We start from the raw sequence: 21,658 nt of genomic DNA on the forward strand, positions 1-21,658 counted from the left end.
GTGGTTATTGTAGATGGTGGTGGTGGTGATTGTCGATGGTGGTGGTGATTGTTGGTGGTGGTGGTGATTGTAGGTTGGTGATGGTGGTGATTGTAGATGGTGGTGGTGGTGGTGATTGTAGGTGATGGTGGTGGTGATTGTAGATGGTGGTGGTGATTGTCGACGGTGGTGGTGATTGTAGATGGTGGTGGTGGTGGTGATTGTAGATGGTGGTGATGGTGATTGTAGATGGTGGTGGTGATTGTAGATGGTGGTGGTGGTGATTGTAGGTTGGTGATGGTGGTGATTGTAGATGGTGGTGGTGGTGATTGTAGGTTGGTGATGGTGGTGATTGTAGATGGTGGTGGTGGTGATTGTAGGTTGGTGATGGTGGTGATTGTAGATGGTGGTGGTGGTGATTGTAGGTTGGTGGTGGTGATTGTAGGTTGGTGGTGGTGATTGTAGGTTGGTGGTGGTGATTGTAGGTTGGTGGTGGTGATTGTAGGTTTGTGGTGGTGATTGTAGGTTTGTGGTGATTGTAGGTTTGTGCTGTTGGTGATTGTAGGTTTGTGCTGGTGGTGATTGTAGGTTTGTGGTGATTGTAGGTTTGTGGTGGTGGTGATTGTAGGTTTGTGGTGATTGTAGGTTTGTGGAGGTGGTGATTGTACATTTGTGGTGATTGTAGGTTGGTGGTGGTGGTGATTGTAGGTTGGTGGTGGTGATTGTAGGTTGGTGGTGGTGATTGTAGGTTGGTGGTGGTGATTGTAGGTTTGTGGTGATTGTAGGTTTGTGCTGGTGGTGATTGTAGGTTTGTGCTGGTGGTGATTGTAGGTTTGTGGTGATTGTAGGTTTGTGGTGGTGGTGATTGTAGGTTTGTGGTGATTTTAGGTTTGTGGTGGTGGTGATTGTAGGTTTGTGGTGATTGTATGTTTGTGGTGATTGTAGGTTTGTGCTGGTGGTGATTGTAGGTTTGTGGTGGTGGTGGTGATTGTAGGTTTGTGGTGATTGTAGGTTTGTGGTGGTGGGGATTGTAGATGGTGGTGGTGATGGTGTTGATTGTAGGTGGTGGTGGTGATTGTAGGTGGTGGTGGTGATGGTGGTGATTGTAGACAGTGGTGGTGATGGTTATTGTAGATGGTGGTGGTGGTGATTGTAGGTTGGTGATGGTGGTTATTGTAGATGGTGGTGGTGGTGATTGTAGATGGTGGTGGTGGTGATTGTAGATGGTGGTGGTGGTGGTGATTGTAGGTTTGTGTTGATGGTTATTGTAGATGGTGGTGGTGGTGATTGTAGGTTGGTGATGGTGGTTATTGTAGATGGTGGTGGTGGTTATTGTAGATGGTGGTGGTGGTGATTGTCGATGGTGGTGGTGATTGTTGGTGGTGGTGGTGATTGTAGGTTGGTGATGGTGGTGATTGTAGATGGTGGTGGTGGTGGTGATTGTAGGTGATGGTGGTGGTGATTGTAGATGGTGGTGGTGATTGTCGACGGTGGTGGTGATTGTAGATGGTGGTGGTGGTGGTGATTGTAGATGGTGGTGATGGTGATTGTAGATGGTGGTGGTGATTGTAGATGGTGGTGGTGGTGATTGTAGGTTGGTGATGGTGGTGATTGTAGATGGTGGTGGTGGTGATTGTAGGTTGGTGATGGTGGTGATTGTAGATGGTGGTGGTGGTGATTGTAGGTTGGTGATGGTGGTGATTGTAGATGGTGGTGGTGGTGATTGTAGATGGTGGTGGTGATTGTCGATGGTGGTGGTGATTGTAGATGGTGGTGGTGGTGGTGATTGTAGATGGTGGTGGTGGTGATTGTAGGTTGGTGATGGTGGTGATTGTAGATGGTGATTGTAGATGGTGGTGGTGGTGATTGTAGGTGGTGGTGGTGGTGGTGATTGTAGATGGTGGTGGTGGTGATTGTAGATGGTGGTGGTGATTGTAGATGGTGGTGCTGGTGGTGATTGTAGGTGGTGATTGTAGATGGTGGTGGTGGTGATTGTAGGTGGTGGTGGTGGTGGTGATTGTAGATGGTGGTGGTGGTGATTGTAGATGGTGGTGGTGATTGTAGATGGTGGTGGTGGTGGTGATTGTAGATGGTGGTGGTGGTGATTGTAGGTTGGTGATGGTGGTGATTGTAGATGGTGGTGGTGGTGGTGATTGTAGATGGTGGTGGTGGTGGGGATTGTAGATGGTGTTGGTGTTGGTGATTGTAGATGGTGGTGGTGGTGGTGATTGTAGATGGTGGTGGTGGTGGTGATTGTAGATGGTGGTGGTGATTGTAGATGGTGGTGGTGGTGGTGATTGTAGATGGTGGTGGTGATTGTAGATGGTGGTGGTGGTGGTGATTGTAGGTGGTGGTGGTGGTGATTGTAGGTGGTGGTGGTGGTAATTGTAGATGGTGGTGGTGGTGGTGATGGTGGTGGTGGTGGTGATTGTAGATGGTGGTGGTGGTGATTGTAGGTTTGTGGTGATTGTAGGTTTGTGGTGGTGGTGGTGATTTGTAGGTTTGTGGTGGTGATTGTAGGTTTGTCGTGGTGGTGATTGTAGGTTTGTGGTGATTGTATGTTTGTGGTGATTGTAGGTTTGTGGTGTTTGTGGTAATGGTGATTGTAGGTTTGTGGTGATTGTAGGTTTGTGGTGGTGGTGATTGTAGGTTTGTGGTGATTGTAGGTTTGTGGTGGTGGGGATTGTACATTTGTGGTGATTGTAGGTTGGTGGTGGTGGTGATTGTAGGTTGGTGGTGGTGATTGTAGGTTGGTGGTGGTGATTGTAGGTTGGTGGTGGTGATTGTAGGTTTGTGGTGATTGTAGGTTTGTGCTGTTGGTGATTGTAGGTTTGTGCTGGTGGTGATTGTATGTTTGTGGTGATTGTAGGTTTGTGGTGGTGGTGATTGTAGGTTTGTGGTGATTCTAGGTTTGTGGTGGTGGTGATTTTACATTTGTGGTGATTTTAGGTTGGTGGTGGTGGTGATTGTAGGTTGGTGGTGGTGATTGTAGGTTGGTGGTGGTGATTGCAGGTTGGTGGTGGTGATTGTAGGTTTGTGGTGATTGTAGGTTTGTGCTGGTGGTGATTGTAGGTTTGTGCTGGTGGTGATTGTAGGTTTGTGGTGATTGTAGGTTTGTGGTGGTGGTGATTGTAGGTTTGTGGTGATTGTAGGTTTGTGGTGGTGGTGATTGTAGGTTTGTGGTGATTGTATGTTTGTGGTGATTGTAGGTTTGTGCTGGTGGTGATTGTAGGTTTGTGCTGGTGGTGATTGTAGGTTTGTGGTGGTGGTGGTGATTGTAGGTTTGTGGTGGTGGTGATTGTAGGTTTGTGGTGATTGTAGGTTTGTGGTGGTGGGGATTGTAGATGGTGGTGGTGATGGTGTTGATTGTAGGTGGTGGTGGTGATTGTAGGTGGAGGTGGTGGTGGTGGTGATTGTAGGTGATAGTGGTGATTGGAGGTGGTGGTGGTGATTGTAGATGGTGGTGGTGGTGATTGTAGATGGTGGTGATTGTAGGTTTGTGGTGGTGGTGGTGGTGATTGTAGGTTTGTCGTGTTGGTGATTGTAGTTTTGTGGTGATTGTATGTTTGTGGTGGTGGTGATTGTAGGTTGGTGGTGGTGGTTGTAGGTTTGTGCTGGTGTTGATTGTAGGTTTGTGCTGGTGGTGATTGTAGGTTTGTGGTGATTGTAGGTTTGTGGTGATTTTAGGTTTGTGGTGATTGTAGGTTTGTGGTGGTTGTAGGTTTGTGCTGGTGGTGATTGTAGGTTTGTGGTGATTGTAGGTTTGTGGTGATTGTAGGTTTGTGGTGATTGTAGGTTTGTGGTGGTGGTGGTGATTGTAGGTTTGTGGTGATTGTAGGTTTGTGGTGGTGGTGGTGGTGATTGTAGTTTTGTGGTGATTGTAGGTTTGTGGTGGTGGTGGTGATTGTAGGTTTGTGTTGATTGTAGGTTTGTGGTGGTGGTGGTGATTGTAGGTTTGTGGTGGTGGTGATTGTAGGTTTGTGGTGGTTGTGGTGGTGATTGTAGGTTTGTGGTGATTGTAGGTTTGTGGTGATTGTAGGTTGGTGGTGGTGGTGATTGTAGGTTGGTGGTGGTGATTGTAGGTTGGTGGTGGTGATTGTAGGTTGGTGGTGGTGATTGTAGGTTTGTGGTGATTGTAGGTTTGTGGTGGTGGTGATTGTAGGTTTGTGGTGATTGTAGGTTTGTGGTGGTGGTGATTGCAGGTTTGTGGTGATTGTAGGGTTGTGGTGATTGTAGGTTTGTGCTGGTGGTGATTTTAGGTTTGTGCTGGTGGTGATTGTAGGTTTGTGGTGATTGTAGGTTTGTGGTGGTGGTGATTGTAAGTTTGTGGTGATTGTAGGTTTGTGGTGGTGGGGATTGTAGATGGTGGTGGTGATGGTGTTGATTGTAGGTGGTGGTGGTGTTGATTGTAGACAGTGGTGGTGATGGTTATTGTAGGTGGTGATGGTTATTGTAGATGGTGGTGGTGATTGTAGATGGTGGTGGTGGTGGTGATTTTAGGTTTGTGATGGTGGTGATTGTAGATGGTGGTGGTGGTGATTGTAGATGGTGGTGGTGGTGGTGATTGTAGGTTTGTGATGGTGGTGATTGTAGATGGTGGTGTTGGTGGTGGTGGTGGTTGTGGTGGTGGTGATTGTAGATGGTGCTGGTGATTGTAGATGGTGGTGGTGATTGTAGATGGTGGTGGTGGTGATTGTAGATGGTGGTGGTAGTGGTCATTGTAGAACGTGGTGGTGGTGATTGTAGGTTTGTGGTGGTGGTGATTGTAGATGGTGGTGATTGTAGGTTTGTGGTGGTGGTGACTGTAGATGGTGGTGGTGGTGATTGTAGGTTTGTGATGGTGGGGATTGTAGATGGTGGTGGTGGTGATTGTAGATGGTGTTGGTGATTGTAGATGGTGGTGGTGGTGATTGTAGGTTTGTGGTGGTGGTGATTGTAGGTGATAGTGGTGAGTGGAGGTGATGGTGGTGGTGATTGTAGGTGATGGTGGTGGTGAGTGTAGATGGTGGTGGTGATTGTAGATGGTGGTGGTGATTGTAGATGTTGGTGATTGTAGGTTTGTGGTGGTGGTGATTGTAGGTTTGTGGTGGTGGTGATTGTAGGTTTGTGGTGATTGTAGGTTTGTGGTTGTGGTGATTGTAGGTTTGTGGTTGTGGTGATTGTAGGTTTGTGGTGATGGTGTTGATTGTAGGTGGTGGTGATGGTGTTGATTGTAGGTGGTGGTGATGGTGGTGATTGTAGGTGGTGGTGATGGTGGTGATTGTAGGTGGTGGTGATGTTGGTGATTGTAGACAGTGGTGGTGATGGTTATTGTAGGTGGTGATGGTGATTGTCGATGGTGGTGGTGATTGTAAGTGGTGGTGGTGGTGATTTTAGGTTTGTGATGGTGGTGATTGTAGATGGTGGTGGTGGTGATTGTAGATGGTGGTGGTGATTGTAGGTGATAGTGGTGAGTGGAGGTGATGGTGGTGGTGCTTGTAGGTTTGTGGTGGTGGTGAGTGTAGATGGTGGTGGTTATTGTAGGTTTGTGGTGGTGGTGGTGATTGTAGGTTTGTGGTGGTGGTGATTGTAGGTTTGTCGTGGTGGTGATTGTAGGTTTGTGGTGATTGTAGGTTTGTGGTGGTGGTGATTGTAGGTTTTTGGTGTTTGTGGTGGTGGTGATTGTAGGTTTGTGGTGATTGTAGGTTTGTGGTGGTGGTGATTGTAGGTTTGTGGTGTTTGTGGTGGTGGTGATTGTAGGTTTGTGGTGTTTGTGGTGGTGGTGATTGTAGGTTTGTGGTGATTGTAGGTTTGTGGTGATTGTAGGTTTGTGGTGGTGATTGTAGGTTGGTGGTGGTGATTGTAGGTTTGTGCTGGTGTTGATTGTAGGTTGTGCTGGTGGTGGTTGTAGGTTTGTGGTGATTGTAGGTTTGTGGTGGTGGTGATTGTAGGTTTGTGGTGGTGGTGATTGTAGGTTTGTGGTGATTGTAGGTTTGTGGTGATTGTAGGTTTGTGGTGATTGTAGGTTTGTGGTGGTGGGGATTGTAGATGGTGGTGGTGGTGATTGTAGATGGTGTTGGTGATTGTAGATGGTGGTGGTGGTGATTGTAGGTTTGTGGTGGTGGTGATTGTAGGTGATAGTGGTGAGTGGAGGTGATGGTGGTGGTGATTGTAGGTGATGGTGGTGGTGAGTGTAGATGGTGGTGGTGATTGTAGATGGTGGTGGTGATTGTAGATGGTGGTGATTGTAGGTTTGTGGTGGTGGTGATTGTAGGTTTGTGGTGATTGTAGGTTTGTGGTGATTGTAGGTTTGTGGTGGTGGTGATTGTAGGTTTGTGGTGGTGGTGATTGTAGGTTTGTGGTGATTGTAGGTTTGTGGTTGTGGTGATTGTAGGTTTGTGGTGATTGTAGGTTTGTGCTGGTGGTGATTGTAGGTTTGTGGTGATTGTAGGTTTGTGGTGGTGGTGATTGTAGGTTTGTGGTGATTGTAGGTTTGTGGTGATTGTAGGTTTGTGCTGGTGGTGATTGTAGGTTTGTGCTGGTGGTGATTGTAGGTTTGTGGTGATTGTAGGTTTGTGGTGGTGGTGATTGTAGGTTTGTGGTGATTGTAGGTGTGTGGTGGTTGTGGTGGTGGTTGTAGGTTTGTGGTGGTTGTAGGTTTGTGGTGGTGGTGGTGATTGTAGGTTTGTGGTGATTGTAGGTTTGTGGTGGTGGTGGTGATTGTAGGTTTGTGGTGATTGTAGGTTTGTGGTGGTGGAGATTGTAGATTGTGGTGTTGATTGTAGGTGGTGGTGATGGTGTTGATTGTAGGTGGTGGTGATGGTGTTGATTGTAGGTGGTGGTGATGGTGGTGATTGTAGGTGGTGGTGATGGTGGTGATTGTAGGTGGTGGTGATTGTAGTCAGTGGTGGTGGTGGTGATTGTTGATGGTGGTGGTGATTGTAGATGGTGGAGGTGGTGGTGGTGATTGTAGGTGATAGTGGTGAGTGGAGGTGATGGTGGTGGTGATTGTAGGTGATGGTGGTGGTGCTTGTAGATGGTGGTGGTGATTTGTAGGTGGTGGTGAGTGTAGATGGTGGTGGTGAGTGTAGATGGTGGTGGTTATTGTAGGTTTGTGGTGGTGGTGATTGTAGGTTTGTGGTGTTTGTGGTGGTGGTGATTGTAGGTTTGTGGTGATTGTAGGTTTGTGGTGGTGATTGTAGGTTGTTGGTGGTGTTGATTGTAGGTTGTGCTGGTGGTGGTTGTAGATTTGTGGTGATTGTAGGTTTGTGGTGGTGTTGATTGTAGGTTTGTGGTGGTGGTGATTGTAGGTTTGTGGTGATTGTAGGTTTGTGGTGATTGTAGGTTTGTGGTGGTGGGGATTGTAGATGGTGGTGGTGGTGATTGTAGGTTTGTGGTGGTGGTGTTTGTAGGTGATAGTGGTGAGTGGAGGTGATGGTGGTGGTGATTGTAGGTGATGGTGGTGGTGAGTGTAGATGGTGGTGGTGATTGTAGATGGTGGTGGTGATTGTAGATGGTGGTGATTGTAGGTTTGTGGTGGTGGTGATTGTAGGTTTGTGGTGATTGTAGGTTTGTGGTGATTGTAGGTTTGTGGTGGTGGTGATTGTAGGTTTGTGGTGGTGGTGATTGTAGGTTTGTGGTGATTGTAGGTTTGTGGTTGTGGTGATTGTAGGTTTGTGGTGATTGTAGGTTTGTGCTGGTGGTGATTGTAGGTTTGTGGTGATTGTAGGTTTGTGGTGGTGATTGTGATTGTAGGTTTGTGGTGATTGTAGGTTTGTGGTGATTGTAGGTTTGTGCTGGTGGTGATTGTAGGTTTGTGCTGGTGGTGATTGTAGGTTTGTGGTGATTGTAGGTTTGTGGTGGTGGTGATTGTAGGTTTGTGGTGATTGTAGGTGTGTGGTGGTTGTGGTGGTGGTTGTAGGTTTGTGGTGGTTGTAGGTTTGTGGTGGTGGTGGTGATTGTAGTTTTGTGGTGATTGTAGGTTTGTGGTGGTGGTGGTGATTGTAGGTTTGTGGTGATTGTAGGTTTGTGGTGGTGGAGATTGTAGATGGTGGTGGTGATGGTGTTGATTGTAGGTGGTGGTGATGGTGTTGATTGTAGGTGGTGGTGATGGTGTTGATTGTAGGTGGTGGTGATGGTGGTGATTGTAGGTGGTGGTGATGGTGGTGATTGTAGGTGGTGGTGATTGTAGGTGGTGGTGATGGTGGTGATTGTAGGTGGTGCTGATTTTGGTGATTGTAGTCAGTGGTGGTGGTGGTGATTGTAGATGGTGGTGGTGATTGTAGGTGGTGGTGGTGATTGTAGATGGTGGAGGTGGTGGTGGTGATTGTAGGTGATAGTGGTGAGTGGAGGTGATGGTGGTGGTGCTTGTAGATGGTGGTGGTGATTTGTAGGTGGTGGTGAGTGTAGATGGTGGTGGTGAGTGTAGATGGTGGTGGTTATTGTAGGTTTGTGGTGGTGGTGGTGATTGTAGGTTTGTGGTGGTGGTGATTGTAGGTTTGTCGTGGTGGTGATTGTAGGTTTGTGGTGGTGGTGATTGTAGGTGATAGTGGTGAGTGGAGGTGATGGTGGTGGTGATTGTAGGTGATGGTGGTGGTGAGTGTAGATGGTGGTGGTGATTGTAGATGGTGGTGGTGATTGTAGATGTTGGTGATTGTAGGTTTGTGGTGGTGGTGATTGTAGGTTTGTGGTGATTGTAGGTTTGTGCTGGTGGTGATTGTAGGTTTGTGGTGATTGTAGGTTTGTGGTGGTGGTGATTGTAGGTTTGTGGTGATTGTAGGTTTGTGGTGATTGTAGGTTTGTGGTGATTGTAGGTTTGTGGTGATTGTAGGTTTGTGGTGGTGGGGATTGTAGATGGTGGTGGTGGTGATTGTAGATGGTGTTGGTGATTGTAGATGGTGGTGGTGGTGATTGTAGGTTTGTGGTGGTGGTGATTGTAGGTGATAGTGGTGAGTGGAGGTGATGGTGGTGGTGATTGTAGGTGATGGTGGTGGTGAGTGTAGATGGTGGTGGTGATTGTAGATGGTGGTGGTGATTGTAGATGGTGGTGATTGTAGGTTTGTGGTGGTGGTGATTGTAGGTTTGTGGTGATTGTAGGTTTGTGGTGATTGTAGGTTTGTGGTGGTGGTGATTGTAGGTTTGTGGTGGTGGTGATTGTAGGTTTGTGGTGATTGTAGGTTTGTGGTTGTGGTGATTGTAGGTTTGTGGTGATTGTAGGTTTGTGCTGGTGGTGATTGTAGGTTTGTGGTGATTGTAGGTTTGTGGTGGTGGTGATTGTAGGTTTGTGGTGATTGTAGGTTTGTGGTGATTGTAGGTTTGTGCTGGTGGTGATTGTAGGTTTGTGCTGGTGGTGATTGTAGGTTTGTGGTGATTGTAGGTTTGTGGTGGTGGTGATTGTAGGTTTGTGGTGATTGTAGGTGTGTGGTGGTTGTGGTGGTGGTTGTAGGTTTGTGGTGGTTGTAGGTTTGTGGTGGTGGTGGTGATTGTAGGTTTGTGGTGATTGTAGGTTTGTGGTGGTGGTGGTGATTGTAGGTTTGTGGTGATTGTAGGTTTGTGGTGGTGGAGATTGTAGATTGTGGTGTTGATTGTAGGTGGTGGTGATGGTGTTGATTGTAGGTGGTGGTGATGGTGTTGATTGTAGGTGGTGGTGATGGTGGTGATTGTAGGTGGTGGTGATGGTGGTGATTGTAGGTGGTGGTGATTGTAGTCAGTGGTGGTGGTGGTGATTGTAGATGGTGGTGGTGATTGTAGATGGTGGAGGTGGTGGTGGTGATTGTAGGTGATAGTGGTGAGTGGAGGTGATGGTGGTGGTGATTGTAGGTGATGGTGGTGGTGCTTGTAGATGGTGGTGGTGATTTGTAGGTGGTGGTGAGTGTAGATGGTGGTGGTGAGTGTAGATGGTGGTGGTTATTGTAGGTTTGTGGTGGTGGTGGTGATTGTAGGTTTGTGGTGGTGGTGATTGTAGGTTTGTCGTGGTGGTGGTGATTGTAGGTTTGTCGTGGTGGTGATTGTAGGTTTGTGGTGTTTGTGGTGGTGGTGATTGTAGGTTTGTGGTGTTTGTGGTGGTGGTGATTGTAGGTTTGTGGTGTTTGTGGTGGTGGTGATTGTAGGTTTGTGGTGATTGTAGGTTTGTGGTGGTGGTGATTGTAGGTTGGTGGTGGTGATTGTAGGTTTGTGCTGGTGTTGACTGTAGGTTTGTGGTGATTGTAGGTTTGTGGTGGTGGTGATTGTAGGTTTGTGGTGATTGTAGGTTTGTGGTGATTGTAGGTTTGTGGTGGTGGTGATTGAAGGTTTGTGGTGATTGTAGGTTTATGGTGATTGTAGGTTTATGGTGATTGTAGGTTTGTGCTGGTGGTGATTGTAGGTTTGTGGTGATGGTGATTGTAGGTTTGTGGTGGTGGTGATTGTAGGTTTGTGGTGATTGTAGGTTTGTGGTGGTGGTGATTGTAGGTTTGTGCTTTTGGTGATTGTAGGTTTGTGGTGATTGTAGGTTTGTGGTGGTGGTGATTGTAGATGGTGGTGGTGATTGTAGATGGTGGTGGTGATTGTAGGTTTGTGGTGGTGGTGATTGTAGGTTTGTTGTGATTGTAGGTTTGTGGTGGTGGGGATTGTAGATGGTGGTGGTGATGGTGTTGATTGTAGGTGGTGGTGATGGTGTTGATTGTAGGTATAGGTGGTGATTGTAGGTGGTGGTGATGGTGGTGATTGTAGGTGGTGGTGATGGTGTTGATTGTAGGTGGTGGTGATGGTGTTGATTGTAGGTGGTGGTGGTGATTGTAGGTTTGTTGTGATTGTAGGTTTGTGGTGGTGGGGATTGTAGATGGTGGTGGTGATGGTGTTGATTGTAGGTGGTGGTGATGGTGGTTATTGTCGACGGTGGTGGTGATTGTAGGTTTGTGATGGTGGTGATTGTAGATGGTGGTGGTGGTGATTGTAGATGGTGGTGGTGGTGATTGTAGATGGTGGTGGTGATTGTAGATGGTGGTGGTGATTGTAGATGGTGGTGGTGATTGTAGATGGTGTTGGTGGTGATTGTAGATGGTGGTGGTGGTGATTGTAGATGGTGGTGGTGGTGATTGTAGATGGTGGTGGTGATTGTAGATGGTGGTGGTGGTGATTGTAGATGGTGGTGGTGGTGGTGGTGATTGTAGGTGGTGGTGGTGGTGGTGATTGTAGATGGTGGTGGTGGTGGTGATTGTAGATGGTGGTGGTGATTGTAGATGGTGGTGGTGATTGTAGATGGTGGTGGTGATTGTAGTTGGTGGTGGTGGTGGTGATTGTAGGTTTGTGATGGTGGTGATTGTAGATGGTGGTGGTGGTGGTGATTGTAGATGGTGGTGGTGGTGGTGATTGTAGATGGTGGTGGTGATTGTAGATGGTGGTGGTGGTGGTGATTGTAGATGGTGGTGGTGATTGTAGATGGTGGTGGTGGTGGTGGTTAGTGATTGTAGATGGTGGTGGTGATTGTAGGGTTGTGGTGATTGTTGGTTTGTGGTGATTGTAGGTTTGTGGTGATTGTAGGTTTGTGTTGATTGTAGGTTGGTGGTGATTGTAGGTTTGTGGTGATTGTAGGTTTGTGGTGATTGTAGGTTTGTGGTGATTGTAGGTTTGTGGTGATTGTAGGTTTGTGTTGATTGTAGGTAGACATCTGCTCCTCACTGCTGTTCTCAAACTGCTTTACTCAAACTGTGGAATGTTTTTAATTGAATGTTTATTAACCTGCATAATGTTGTTATGAGATATTGATTTACCTGGGTAACGATGAATTATTGATGTACCTGGTTAACGATGAATTATTGATGTACCTGGTTAACGATGAATTATTGATTTACCTGGTTAATGATAAATTATTGATTTACCTGGTTAACGATGAATTATTGATGTACCTGGTTAACGATGAATTATTGATGTACCTGGTTAACGATGAATTATTGATGTACCTGGTTAATGATAAATTATTGATTTACCTGGTTAACAATGAATTATTGATGTGCCTGGTTAACGATGAATTATTGATGTACCTGGTTAACAATGAATTATTGATTTACCTGGTTAACGATGAATTATTGATTTACCTGGGTAACGATGAATTCTTCATTTACCTGGGTAACGATTAATTATTGATTTACCTGGGTAACGATGAATTCTTCATTTACCTGGGTAACGATGAATTCTTCATTTACCTGGTTAACGATGAATTATTGATTTACCTGGTTAACGATGAATTATTGATTTACCTGGTTAACGATGAATTATTGATTTACCTGGTTAACGATGAATTATTGATTTACCTGGGTAACGATTAATTTTTCATTTACCTGGTTAACGATGAATTATTGATTTACCTGGTTAACGATGAATTATTGATGTACCTGGTTAACGATGAATTCTTGATTTACCTGGTTAACGATTAATTATTGATTTACCTGGTTAACAATGAATTATTGATTTACCTGGTTAACGATGAATTATTGATTTACCTGGGTAACGATGAATTCTTCATTTACCTGGTTAACGATGAATTATTGATTTACCTGGTTAACGATGAATTATTGATGTACCTGGTTAACGATGAATTCTTGATTTACCTGGTTAACGATTAATTATTGATTTACCTGGTTAACAATGAATTATTGATTTACCTGGTTAACGATGAATTATTCAGGGTGTTGATGGGTTTTTTCCATCCTTGTTGCAGTGGGTTGATAGTTCCTGAGCGCTATGGCAACGAGACTGTTCCGGAGGTGGTTTCACAGTCTGGTTACGCCCTCCTCCACTTCTTCAGCGACGCTGCCTATAACCTGACCGGCTTCAACATCTCATATAGGTAAGCCCTGACCCAGCGTCTCCTACAGGTGAGTCTGGACAGTAGCTGCAGTAGCTCTTTACCAAAAGAGGAAAAGTGCCACTTTGTTTTGTCAGCTGGATTGCTAAATATAAAAAGGAGTAGCAGTAAGAGATAATGAAGTTAGTTAACCAGGCTAGCAGGAAGAGATAATGAAGTTAGTTAACCAGGCTAGCAGGAAGAGATAATGAAGTTAGTTAACCAGGCTAGCAGGAAGAGATAATGAAGTTAGTTAACCAGGCTAACAGGAAGAGATAATGAAGTTAGTTAACCAGGCTAGCAGGAAGAGATAATGAAGTTAGTTAACCAGGCTAACAGGAATTGATAATGGAGTTAGTTAACCAGGCTAACAGGAATAGATAATGGAGTTAGTTAACCAGGCTGGCAGGAAGATATAATGAAATGAGTTAACCAGGCTGGCACGAAGAGATAATGAAGTTAGTTATCCAGGCTAGCAGGAAGAGATATTGATGTTAGTTATCCAGGCTAGCAGGAAGACATATTGATGTTAGTTATCCAGGCTAGCAGGAAGAGATAATGGAGTTAGTTAACCAGGCTAATAGGAAGAGATAATGAAGTTAGTTAACCAGGCTAACAGTATGAGATAATGAAGTTAACCAGGCTAACATGAATAGATAATGAAGTTACTTAATCAGACTAACAGGAAGAGATAATGAATTTAGTTATCCAGGCTAACAGGAAGAGATAATGAAGTTAGTTAACCAGGCTAACAGGAAGAGATAATGAAGTTAGTTAACCAGGCTTGTTAGCCCTGACCCCCAACATCTTTGAAGGGCACGACACAAACGACCCAGAGTTCTGCTGGGTACTCCATGGTGATACAATTCAAGTTGTGGTGTCTCATCAGGACCCAGTGTCTCTCTCTCTCTCTCTCTCTCTCTCTGTAGTGTCTCATTGGGTCATTAATTGTCTCAATCATTTATTTACTAACTAACTAAATAATCACAGAAATGTATAAACAAACAGTAGATATGGTTACAAGGAAATGATAGGGGTGGTTCCCTAGTGGGCTAAGCCGATATGATGGTTTGGTGGACAGAGGGAAGTGGGTGTGGACTGAGAGAGAGTGGAAAGACCAGAGGGATCACCACACACAGTTGATAATTATATTAATTGAAATGCTAATCCTTTGCACATGAACGCTCATTAATTCGGGAATAATTGCAGTCAGTATATATTTACACCCATGTGTCGTCGTAATCTCTGTTGGAATCGTCAGTCCACACAGGCCCCAGTGTCTCTCTGTAGTCTCTCAACGTGCCCCAGTGTCTCTCTGTAGTGTCTCAACGTGCCCCAGTCTCTCTCTCTCTGTATTGTCTCAACGTGCCCCAGTGTCTCTCTGTAGTCTCTCAACGTGCCCCAGTATCTCTCTGTAGTGTCTCAACGTGCCCCAGTCTCTCTCTCTCTGTATTGTCTCAACGTGCCCCAGTGTCTCTCTGTAGTCTCTCAACGTGCCCCAGTGTCTCTCTGTAGTGTCTCAACGTGCCCCAGTCTCTCTCTCTCTGTATTGTCTCAACGTGCCCCAGTCTCTCTCTCTCTGTATTGTCTCAACGTGCCCCAGTGTCTCTCTGTAGTGTCTCAACGTGCCCCAGTCTCTCTCTCTCTGTATTGTCTCAACGTGCCCCAGTGTCTCTCTGTAGTCTCTCAACGTGCCCCAGTCTCTCTCTCTCTGTATTGTCTCAACGTGCCCCAGTGTCTCTCTGTAGTCTCTCAACGTGCCCCAGTGTCTCTCTGTAGTGTCTCAACGTGCCCCAGTCTCTCTCTCTCTGTATTGTCTCAACGTGCCCCAGTGTCTCTCTGTAGTCTCTCAACGTGCCCCAGTGTCTCTCTGTAGTGTCTCAACGTGCCCCAGTCTCTCTCTCTCTGTATTGTCTCAACGTGCCCCAGTGTCTCTCTGTAGTCTCTCAACGTGCCCCAGTATCTCTCTGTAGTGTCTCAACGTGCCCCAGTGTCTCTCTCTGTAGTGTCTCAACGTGCCCCAGTGTCTCTCTCTCTGTAGTGTCTCAACGTGCCCCAGTGTCTCTCTCTCTGTAGTGTCTCAGCGTGCCCCAGTGTCTCTCTCTCTCTGTACTGTCTCAACGTGCCCCAGTGTCTCTCTCACTCTCTCTGTAGTGTCTCAACGTGCCCCAGTGTCTCTCTGTAGTGTCTCAACGTGCCCCTGTGTCTCTCTGTATTGTCTCAACGTGCCCCAGTGTCTCTCTGTAGTGTCTCAACGTGCCCCAGTGTCTCTCTCTCTGTAGTGTCTCAACGTGCCCCAGTGTCTCTCTGTAGTGTCTCAACGTGCCCCAGTGTCTCTCTCTCTCTGTAGTGTCTCAACGTGCCCGTGTCTCTCTCTGTATTGTCTCAACGTGCCCCAGTCTCTCTCTCTCTGTAGTGTCTCAACGTGCCCCAGTGTCTCTCTGTAGTGTCTCAACGTGCCCCAGTGTCTCTCTGTAGTGTCTCAACGTGCCCCAGTGTCTCTCTGTAGTGTCTCAACGTTCCCCAGTGTCTCTCTGTAGTGTCTCAACGTGCCCCAGTGTCTCTCTGTAGTGTCTCAACGTTCCCTAGTGTCTCTCTCTGTAGTGTCTCAACGTGCCCCAGTGTCTCTCTCTCTGTAGTGTCTCAACGTGCCCCAGTGTCTCTCTCTGTAGTGTCTCAACGTGCCCAATCTCTCTCTCTCTGTAGTGTCTCAACGTGCCCCAGTGTCTCTCTCTCTGTAGTGTCTCAACGTGCCCCAGTGTCTTTCTCTCTGTAGTGTCTCAACGTGCCCCAGTGTCTCTCTCTCTGTAGTGTCTCAACGTGCCCCAGTGTCTCTCTCTCTGTAGTGTCTCAACGTGCCCCAGTGTCTCTGTCTCTCTCTCTGTAGTGTCTCAACGTGCCCAATCTCTCTCTCTCTGTATTGTCTCAACGTGCCCCAGTGTCTCTCTGTAGTGTCTCAACGTGCCCCAGTGTCTCTCTGTAGTGTCTCAACGTGCCCCAGTGTCTCTCTCTCTCTCTGTAGTGCCTCAACGAGCCCAAACACCAAACCTGTCGACTGCTGCAGCCAGAATAACATGAAATAGAAGCAGACTGTCTAATGCTCATGGGTGTCTGTCATTCTTCGTTCTACAATATTTGACGTTGTAGAGTTTTATATTATGAACCCCTTAGCATACATCATTACACTTGATTGAACAATTAATCAGTATATTTAAATACCTTCTAATCTCATCACTCTTTCTTCCCGTCTTATGTCTCTCTCTCACCTCTTTCTTCCTCCCCTCCCCTGTCACCTCTCTCTTCCTCCACTCCCCCTGTCACCTCTCTCTTCCTCCCCCGTCACCTCTCTCTTCCTCCCCTGTCACCTCTCTCTTCCTCCCCTGTCACCTCTCTCTTCCTCCCCTGTCACCTCTCTCTTCCTCCCCCTGTCACCTCTCTCTTCCTCCCCTCCCCCTGTCACCTCTCTCTTCCTCCCCCTGTCACCTCTCTCTTCCTCCCGTCCCTTAGTGTGAACACGTGTCCTAACAACTGTTCTGGCCGAGGGGAGTGTCGCGTTGGAAACTCAACAGGTGCTGTATATTGTGACTGTGAATCCAATTGGAAGGGCGAGGCCTGTGATATCCCTTACTGCCTGTCAGACTGTGGTTGGCCTGACAGGGGACACTGCCTTCAGGACACAAAGACATGTCGATGCCAGCCTGGGTGGCAAGGTGGGCACAGTCTCTTATCTAACTAATAATTTCGGAGTATGTATGCTTATCGATCAGCACTCATACACTCAGCCACTAATGTTATTGACGTATAAGAGACTCATCACATTGTCTATGACCTAATACTTACAGTTGAAGTAGGAAGTTTACGTACACTTAGGTTGTAGTCATTAAAACTCCAAACATTTCTTGTTAACAAACTATAGTTTTGTCAAGTCAGTTAGGACATCTACTTTGTACATGACACAAGTCATTTTTCCAACAATAGTTTACAGACAGATTATTTCACTTATAATTCACTGTATCACAATTCCAGTGGGTCAGAAGTTAACATACACTAAGTTGACTGTGCCTTTAAACAGCTTGGAAAATTCCAGAAAATTATGTCATGGCTTTAGAAGCTTCTGATAGGCTAATTGACACATTTGAGTCAATAGGAGGTGTACCTGTGGATGTATTTCAAGGCCTAACTTCAAACGCAGTGCCTCTTTGCTTGACATCATGGGATAATCAAAAGAAATCAACCAACACCTCAGAAAAATAATTGTATACCTCCACAAGTCTGGTTCATCCTTGGGAGCAATTTCCAAATGCCTGAAGGTACCACGTTCATCTATACAAACAATAGTACACAAGTATAAACACCATGGGACCACTCAGCCGTCATACCGCTCAGGAAGGAGACGTGTTCTGTCTCCTAGAGATGAACGTACTTTGGTGCAAAAAGTGCAAATCAATCCCAGAACAACAGCAAAGGACCTTGTGAAGATGCAGGAGAAAACAGGTACAAAAGTACCTATATCCACAGTAAAATGAGTCCTATATCGACATAACCTGAAAGGCCGCTCAGCAAGGAAGAAGCCACTGCTCCAAAATCCCAATAAAAAAGGCAGGCTACGGTTTACAACTGTACATGGGGACAAAGATGGTACTTTTTAGAGAAATGTCCTCTGGTCTGATGAAACAAAAATGGAACTGTTTGGCCATAATGACCATCGAAGAACACCATCCCAACCGTGAAGCATGGGGGTGGCAGCATCATGTTGTGGGGGTGCTTTGTTGCAGGAGGGACTGGTGCACTTCACAAAATAGATGGCCTGACTCAGTTACACCAGCTCTGTCAGGAGGAATGGGTCAAAATTCACCCAATTCTGCTGAAATTCATTTATTTTTCATTTATTTGACCAGTTAAGTTGACTGAGAACACATTCTCATTGACCTGGGGAATAGTTACAGGGGAGAGGAGGGGGATGAATGAGCCAATTGTAAACTGGGGATGATTAGGTGACCGTGATGTTTTGAGGGACAGATTGGGAATTTAGCCAGGACACCGGGGTTAACACCTCTACTCTTATGAGAAGTGCCATGGGATCTTTAATGACCTCAGAGAGTCAGGACACCTGTTTAACGTCCCATCTGAAAGACGGCACCCTACACAGGGCAGTGTCCCTACACAATCACTGCCCTGGGGCATTGGGATATTTTTTTAGACCAGAGGAAAGAGTGCCTCCTACTGGCCCTCCAACACCACTTCCAGCAGCATCTGGTCTCCCATCCAGGGACCGACCAGGACCAACCCTGTTTTTCTCTCTTTCTCTCACTCTGTTTTATAATTATTTCTCTCGCTGGGTTTCTCTCGCTCTGTTTCTCTCTCTGGGTTTCTCTCGCTCTGTTTCTCTCACTCTGTTTCTCTCATACGGTCTCTCACTCTGTCTCACTCGGTTTCTCTCACTCGGTTTTTCACTCTTTCTCTCACTCGGTTTCTCTCACTCAGTTGCTCTCATACGGTCTCGCTCAGTTCCTCTCATACGGTCTAGCTCAGTTGCTCTCACTCCATTTCTCTCATACGGTCTCGCTCAGTTGCTCTCATACGGTCTCGCTCAGTTGCTCTCACTCCATTTCTCCCCAACGTTCTCGCTCAGTTGCTCTCACTCCATTTCTCTCATACAGTCTCGCTCAGTTGGTCTCACTCCATTTCTCTCATATGGTCTCGCTCTGTTTCTCTCATACGGTCTCGCTCTGTTTCTCTCACTCGGTTTCTCTCGCTCAGTTTCTCCCATACGGTCTCACTCTGTTTCTCTCATACGGTCTCTCTCTGTTTCTCTCATACAGTCTCGCTCTGTTTCTCTCATACGGTCTCGCTCTGTTTCTCTCACTCTGTTTCTCTCATACGGTCTCGCTCAGTTGCTCTCATACGGTCTCGCTCAGTTGCTCTCACTCCATTTCTCCCCAACGTTCTCGCTCAGTTGCTCTCACTCCATTTCTCTCATACAGTCTCGCTCAGTTGGTCTCACTCCATTTCTCTCATACGGTCTCGCTCAGTTGCTCTCATACGGTCTCACTCTGTTCCTCTCATATGGTCTCGCTCTGTTTCTCTCATACGGTCTCGCTCTGTTTCTCTCACTCGGTTTCTCTCGCTCAGTTTCTCCCATACGGTCTCACTCTGTTTCTCTCATACGGTCTCTCTCTGTTTCTCTCATACGGTCTCGCTCTGTTTCTCTCATACGGTCTCGCTCTGTTTCTCTCACTCGGTTTCTCTCGCTCAGTTTCTCCCATACGGTCTCACTCTGTTTCTCTCATACGGTCTCTCTCTGTTTCTCTCATACGGTCTCGCTCTGTTTCTCTCATACGGTCTCGCTCTGTTTCTCTCACTCTGTTTCTCTCATACGGTCTCGCTCAGTTGCTCTCATACGGTCTCGCTCAGTTGCTCTCACTCCATTTCTCCCCAACGTTCTCGCTCAGTTGCTCTCACTCCATTTCTCTCATACAGTCTCGCTCAGTTGGTCTCACTCCATTTCTCTCATACGGTGTCGCTCAGTTGCTCTCATACGGTCTCACTCTGTTCCTCTCATATGGTCTCGCTCTGTTTCTCTCATACGGTCTCGCTCTGTTTCTCTCACTCGGTTTCTCTCGCTCAGTTTCTCCCATACGGTCTCACTCTGTTTCTCTCATACGGTCTCTCTCTGTTTCTCTCATACGGTCTCGCTCTGTTTCTCTCATACGGTCTCGCTCTGTTTCTCTCACTCTGTTTCTCTCGCTCAGTTTCTCCCATACGGTCTCACTCTGTTTCTCTCATACGTTCTCACTCTGTTTCTCTCATACGGTCTCGCTCAGTTTCTCCCATACGATCTCACTCTGTTTCTCTCATACGTTCTCACTCTGTTTCTCTCATACGGTCTCGCTCTGTTTCTCTCATACGGTCTCGCTCTGTTTCTCTCATACGGTCTCGCTCTGTTTCTCACATACGGTCTCACTCTGTTTCTCTCGCTCAGTTTTTCCCATACGGTCTCGCTCTGTTTCTCTCATACGGTCTCGCTCTGTTTCTCTCATACGATCTCACTCTGTTTCTCTCATACGGTCTCACTCTGTTTCTCTCATACGGTCTCACTCTGTTTCTCTCATACGGTCTCGCTCTGTTTCTCTCATACGATCTCACTCTGTTTCTCTCATACGGTCTCACTCTGTTTCTCCCATACGGTCTCGCTCTGTTTCTCTCATACGATCTCACTCTGTTTCTCTCATACGGTCTCACTCTGTTTCTCTCATACGGTCTCACTCTGTTTCTCTCATACGGTCTCGCTCAGTTTTTCCCATACGGTCTCGCTCTGTTTCTCTCATACGGTCTCACTCTGTTTCTCTCACTCTGTTTCTCTCATACGGTCTCTCTCAGTTTCTCCCATACGGTCTCACTCTGTTTCTCTCATACGGTCTCGCTCAGTTTTTCCCATACGGTCTCACTCTGTTTCTCTCATACGGTCTCGCTCTGTTTCTCTCATACGGTCTCGCTCAGTTTTTCCCATACGGTCTCGCTCTGTTTCTCTCATACGGTCTCACTCTGTTTCTCTCACTCTGTTTCTCTCATACGGTCTCGCTCTGTTTCTCTCATACGGTCTCACTCTGTTTCTCTCACTCTGTTTCTCTCATACGGTCTCGCTCTGTTTCTCTCATACGGTCTCGCTCTGTTTCTCACATACGGTCTCACTCTGTTTCTCTCACTCTGTTTCTCTCATATGGTCTCTCTCAGTTTCTCCCATACGGTCTCACTCTGTTTCTCCCATACGGTCTCACTCTGTTTCTCTCACTCTGTTTCTCTCATACGGTCTCACTCTGTTTCTCTCATACGGTCTCACTCTGTTTCTCCCATACGGTCTCGCTCTGTTTCTCTCACTCTGTTTCTCTCATACGGTCTCTCTCAGTTTCTCCCATACGGTCTCACTCTGTTTCTCCCATACGGTCTCACTCCATTTCTCTCATACGGTCTCACTCTGTTTCTCTCATACGGTCTCGCTCTGTTTCTCTCATACGGTCTCGCTCTGTTTCTCTCATACGGTCTCGCTCAGTTTCTCTCACTCGGTTGCTCTCACTCCATTTCTCTAATATGGTCTCGCTCTGTTTCTCTCATACGGTCTCGCTCTGTTTCTCTCATACGGTCTCGCTCTGTTTCTCTTGGTGTCTCATTGTAACCCCTGTATATAGCCTCATTATTGTTATTTTATTGTCTTACTTTCTATTTTATTTTTTCTTTCATTGATTTAGTAAATGTTTAACTCTTTCTTCACCTGCATTGTTGGTTAAGGGCTTGTCAGTAAGAGGTGAGGTTATATACCTGTTATATTCGGGACATGTGACAAATAAGGTTTGATTTGATTTATAGGGAGTAGGGTGCAATTTTGGAACACTGACAGCGTGTTGTCATGGAGACAGACTGTTTATTACACTGTCATGGTGCCTGGACAACAGAATACTGGAGATACGTTATAATCAGCTGTAGGCTTATTGATGCTGTCAGGCTCCAAATGGACCCATTCTCTCGTTTAGAGGTGAAATGGGGTTCAACAGGACATTAGTATTCTAGCTGGCAGCCTGGTGGGGGAAGTCCCAGGATGTCATTTATTTCATTATGAAGGTTAAGATATGAGGTTTTAGATAGTGGGCGTGTCCTAATAGCCATACTTGCATCCTTAATATAGGCCGTTTGAGTTGCGTTGCGGAAAATACTGTTTAATAGAATGCACCATTTAAAAATAATCTAGTGTACTTTAAATGCCTGATGTCATACTAATTTAGGCTTTGACAACAGCTGGTCATTAGATATGGGGATGCACTGCTCAAATCAACGAATAGCAGGAAACAACCTCACTACGCATTCTCAGAATACGCAAATAAA

The 21,658-nt window shown here is 46.3% G+C and overlaps 1 protein-coding gene across 18 annotated transcripts in view; it reads left to right on the top strand.

Annotated features, from left to right (window-relative positions):
• Window positions 1-21,658, top strand: part of LOC110498653 (attractin) — a 281,518-nt gene that overhangs the window by 56,793 nt on the left and 203,067 nt on the right. For all 18 annotated transcript variants that reach the window (XM_090211734.1, XM_090211740.1, XM_090211735.1 and 15 more), the window contains exons 4-5: window positions 12,656-12,784; window positions 16,289-16,491. In XM_090211734.1, coding sequence (XP_090067860.1) covers window positions 12,656-12,784; window positions 16,289-16,491 — 332 coding nt within the window. The remainder of the gene's footprint in view (window positions 1-12,655; window positions 12,785-16,288; window positions 16,492-21,658) is intronic.

This window comes from Oncorhynchus mykiss, chromosome 19, assembly GCF_057628025.1.
Source record: "Oncorhynchus mykiss isolate SJ-2025 chromosome 19, ASM5762802v1, whole genome shotgun sequence".
NCBI lineage: Eukaryota > Metazoa > Chordata > Actinopteri > Salmoniformes > Salmonidae > Oncorhynchus > Oncorhynchus mykiss.